This window comes from Aptenodytes forsteri, unplaced genomic scaffold (genome assembly GCF_000699145.1).
Source record: "Aptenodytes forsteri isolate BGI_AS27 unplaced genomic scaffold, ASM69914v1 Scaffold55, whole genome shotgun sequence".
Taxonomy (NCBI): Eukaryota; Metazoa; Chordata; class Aves; order Sphenisciformes; family Spheniscidae; genus Aptenodytes; species Aptenodytes forsteri.
The window spans coordinates 11,176,765-11,181,594 of record NW_008796063.1 but is presented as its reverse complement, the minus strand read 5'-3'; the positions used below and the strand labels follow the sequence as shown (position 1 = coordinate 11,181,594).

Below are 4,830 nucleotides of genomic sequence, written 5' to 3'. Positions count from 1 at the left end.
GATCTTTGGCCATCGCTGCTGGGAGCCGGCCGGGGAGCAGTGCCCCCCAGCACTGACCCCTCTCCTGCCGCCCTCCCCAGGCATCTACGTCTGTGCCAAGTGCGGCCACGAGCTGTTCTCCAGCCATGCGAAGTACGAGCATTCGTCCCCGTGGCCAGCCTTCACCGAGACCGTCCACGAGGACAGCGTGTCCAAGCGCAAGGAGCGGCCGGGGGCTTTAAAGGTGCCGATTCTGAAACCCTTGGGAAGCAGCAAAAAAAATCCCACGGGCTTTTTTTTCATGAGCCTGTCTGCTGAGAAAGACGGCTTGCTGCCGAACCCTCTCCTTGCATTTCTAGGTGTCTTGTGGCAAGTGTGGCAACGGGCTCGGCCATGAGTTCCTCAACGACGGGCCGAAGAGGGGGCAGTCCCGCTTCTGAATATTCAGCAGCTCGCTGAAGTTCGTCCCGAAAGGTACAGGCTGCGGCTTGGCAGCTGTTTCAGCCCACGTAGTTATTTTTGGCGAAGCTGCTGATAGCCAGGCCACGCCGTGCGCGATGCACTGCTTTCGGCGGGGCGTAGCTGGCAGCTCCGATAAGCCAAGGAGCCACTCGCATCCTCAACAAATCTCGCATGCCTCAGTCTGCTCAGCTGGCGGCTCGGCAGGGGCTCCCTGACCTCCCACGGTGAAATGCAGAGTGTGCTGGAGCTCCTGGATGCGGCCGCAGGTCTCCGCGTGTCCGAGGGGCGGCTGAGTGTTGGGGGGTTTTCCGCTAGTGGTGCGAAGCGAGGGCAGGGAGCTCCTGCGGTGGCATAAACGGGGCTGGGAGAATTTGCTGGTTCACCCCTCGTGGAAGTCAGGTGGGAGCTCTGAATATTGCAGCTGCCCTACGGGTAGGGAGCGGGTCTGTGGGGAAGGGCAGGGCCTCTTGCCGTTGTGGTTGTCATGCTGTTTGCTTCCCCAGAGTCAGAAAAAGACTTTGGGAGGCCGAGTTTAGGGCAGCACCCCGGCCACGACTTGCTGTCCTGCTTCTCGGACTGCGATGGTTGTGAGATGTTAGCTGCGTGTAGCAAAATAACCATATAAAAGGGGCTGGGGGTTCTGGAACATTGATTTTTTCCTCCCCCTCTTTTAGGCAAAGCAGACGAGGACCTGAAGGAGAAGTAAGCGAGCTGCTCTACTTGGTACACTGCTCTTGGGCTGATCCTGCGTTCACACCTTGGGGTGCACCCTCCGGTCAAGAGGGCACTGGGAGCAAGAGAAACCCCAAAGAAGCTCCTGGTTTCCCCTGGCCGGTTCCCTCCTCAGGGCTGCTCTGATTCGGGGTGCTGGGAGGAGCACGGAGGAGGCGAGGGGATAACGGGGTTGCTGAAGCTCTGTGCTTGCTGGGTGGTGGGTTGTGTGACCTGCGCCTGAGGGTGTTTCACACAAGTTGGGGTGATGCAAAGGCTACAGCTCTTCATTTTACCCGTCCTTACCCCCTCCCCAACCGTCTGTTCTCCCCAGCATCCTCGCCTCTGCCGGTAGCAGCTACTGCTGGGTCCTTTTGGTTTTGTCCATTAAAGCAGCGCGTGTGCCTGCGGTCCAGCCGCTGCTGAGCTCTGGGGCGGTTTTGCTCTTGACTTCAGCCCAGCCAGGACGCTCTCCAGATCACAGCCAGGAGGGGCCGATTCTGACGTGGCACCGATGCAATCCAGAGTCGCTCCGCTGGCATTTCCAGGGAGCTGGATTAGCTGAGGTCAGAGTCTGTGTTAATCTCTGGTGCTATTCTGGGCTGGGATCATGGTATGAATTGCTCTATATAAACCCTTCCAGGGTGCTAGGGCAAGGATGATTTTATGATCCTGCTAGACAGCATCCAGATATTTCACCCCTCTACCCATCTTGCACACAGCAGAGACAGTTCTAGATTTCTCGTGTCCTCTGGGCTTGATTCTGACTTGGCCTTACACCAGATTTATCACTCTGCTATAAACCCCAGTGGCACTAGCGGTTCCTCCTTGCTGTGCACTGGTGCAGGGGAGGCCAGAATCGGGCTCACGGGCTGCGCTTTGCACAACTCGGGCTTTGGGAATCACGTCTGCATTTCCTCTGCGCTCGGAAGGGCTGCGACACTGATTTCTCCTTAATTCAGCATCTGATTCGTGGCCTTCCCTCCCTGTCCCAGAAACCAAATCCTCCTCTGAAATCAACACGCAAGGATTTTTGAAGACAGCAAAGCTTTTGCTGACCCGTGGGTCTGGTGGTGCAGCTCTAGTGCAACGCGTGAACGGTTTGGTGAGGCTGCGCTGCCGGCGCTGTTACGGTGCGGCTGCGCTCAGGGGCACGTTAGAGGCTTTTCTCTGCATGTATTTTGCCTCAATCCCATCATTACGAGGGCACTGATAAAAATTGCAACGCGCCAGCTCATTACCAGCAGTGAGCTTCAGCTCTTGTACCTCTCGCAATACTGAAAATAAAGCACTGATTCACTGTGTTGGAGAAATAACCTTTTTTTTTTTTTTTTTTTTTTTCCCAAAAGCACTAATGATGGCACCCTGGTGCCTGGTGCATCTGCCCTGGGATTCCTTCTCTGCTCGGTTTTCCAGTTTTGGATGCAAGGATGCGGGGGCTGCGCCGGTGGTGGGATGCGTGCAAGGCAGGCACAAATGCAGGTACAAAGCCCTGGCCAGAAAGCTGAGAGCAGATTTCGTCTGGAGTCTATCTCCAGCTGTGGACCCGGTGGCCTGAGGTGTGGACACAGCCTGTCTTGCACCCAGCATGGTCTCGCAACCCAAAGGGTTGGCCTGAGGTTGGTGCGTGTGGTTTTATCCTGTATCTGTAACCGCTACCCCAGGTTTTGCCATGTGAAAGGGGGATGCTGATGCATTGGAGGCCTTCAGGCATTCCCGGGGTCAAAACTTCCACTGGGGAAGGTTTCCTTTTCGCTCCAGTTAGCATTTTTGCCCAGCTGAAGCTGGTTTTAGGTTGTTTCATATTGTGTTCTTAGTACCGTCTGGGCTGGCAGGATCTTCTGGGCAGAAGGGATATGAGTTTTAGCGGTGCCTCACGATAGTTTCCCCGCATGAAGCTGCCTGCAAGACTGGAAGCTGCAACCCTTCCCTGCCTCCCAGAGGTCTCTTCGCCCCGGCAGCGTTGGATAGTGGGTTCATGGAGGCTGGAGACTTGAGCTGGGCTTTGCCAGACTCCAGTTCCCTCCTCCAAGGGGATGAAGTCTGCTCTGGAGCGCAGGAGCCAGCGCCACGTCTCCCTCCTGCCCTGCCGCTGGCTCGTGCCCCGTGGCATCGCCCTCGCCGCCTTCCCCGTGTGCGGGACGACCTCCGGCTCTAATTACTAATCAGGTTCCAGCCTGAAGGTTCAAGCTGCTTTTCAACCGATTAATCCTCTGATCTGCTGCTTGGCCCCTGGCCTGGCCACCTCCACGTGAGCCCCGGAGGGCAGGACCTGCCCCTTTGCTTCCCACCCTGGAGCACCGTGGGACCGTCCGTCCCCGGGACACCTCCCGCCCCGCTGCCCCCGGCGCTGGGAAGGAAGGTATTTTTTGGGGTGGTTTCCCCTGAGACGCTGCGGTGGAAGGAAACCTCCTTGGGAGTGCCAGCGTCGAGGGGACGGCGGTGATTCCTCCCGCTCGTGGGGGGCTCTCCGGCACCGTGTGCCACGGGGGACGCAGCCACGCTTCCACGCCGCCTTGCAGTTCGCGGACGCAGGCACGGGAGGGTGCAAGTGCTTTTCCTAACCCTTCCCCAGAGCGTTGCGGGGAGGGAAGGACGCGGCTGGGGTGGGCACGGCAGTGGCCTCGCCTTCCCACCCTTGCAGCGACGAGAAGGAAAATTACCCGGAGCCAAAAAAACTCAGGATGGTTTAAATAGGGATGGGACGTTTTCCTGGAAATCTGGCCGGAGCCACCAACGCCAGCAGGGATTTTGGCCAGGGGTATCGGCAGCACCTGGTGCTAAGGGTGCAGGATGCGACCCTGCAGGGCAGATCCCATCCCTAACCCCTTCCTAGCTCTGCCGAGCACCCCCAGCCATCCCGGGCACCGTGGGGTCCCTCGTCCTTCCCCGGACCGCTGCGGGTGCTCGGGGCCGGGGGGAAACCTGCTCTGCCCTTCCCTCGCTCTGCGGCACCGGGCATCCCCATCGCCTCCGCTGGGCTGCGGCCAGTCCTTCCCCTCTGCCATTCATCCTCATTTTATTATTACACTAATGACAATTCTGGCTTAATAAAAGGATTTTGCTTAGTTGGGCAAAAGCGGCCTCACATCAGCGACGCGGGTTTAATGACAGAAATTGAATTATGTTACCAGGCCGACGCAAACTTCCCTGGTTGTTTAAAAAATCATTAATTTCCTCCGCCGTAGCCTCCAGCTGACCTCCCTTTTTAATTTTTTAATTTTTTTATTTGCATGCCATGAAGAGGACCTGCCTCTTTGACCCTCCTCAGGATGGCTCCGGCGGATGGCAAAGCGGCCAGAACACAGCGAGATTTAGATTAATTTTCCTAATAAAGACGACAAGCCCTATAGAAATTACGTTACGCAAGGAAAAAGAAAATGACCTGGAGGCATTAGGAAGCTCTAATTACCATTATTCCTTGGAGCCAGCACGGCGGGAGGAGCGAGCCGGCTGGCCAGGCAGTCCTCTGCCTGCAGCCGGCTGCTTTCACCTGAAATTTTCACTCGTGTTTCAAGTGGGCTGCCCGGCCTCGCAGGGACGGCTCCTTCTTTTCTGTTTGTGTCGTTTTATTTAATTTTACCCTTTGATCGACAGTTTTTCCCACGCCGGCTGAGCCCACGGGCTTCCCCGTGCCGGCAGGTCCGTGGGCATGGTGGCACGCCGAGGGCAGGAGGA

At 57.2% G+C, this 4,830-nt stretch overlaps 1 protein-coding gene across 1 annotated transcript in view; it reads left to right on the top strand.

The window, feature by feature from the left end:
- Window positions 1-2,463, top strand: part of MSRB1 (methionine sulfoxide reductase B1) — an 8,416-nt gene extending 5,953 nt beyond the window's left edge. Inside the window, exons 3-5 of the mRNA XM_019473958.1 lie at window positions 26-223; window positions 339-453; window positions 1,116-2,463. Coding sequence (XP_019329503.1) covers window positions 26-223; window positions 339-453; window positions 1,116-1,147 — 345 coding nt within the window. The 3' untranslated portion in view covers window positions 1,148-2,463. The remainder of the gene's footprint in view (window positions 1-25; window positions 224-338; window positions 454-1,115) is intronic.
- The last annotated feature ends 2,367 nt before the right edge of the window (window positions 2,464-4,830 follow it).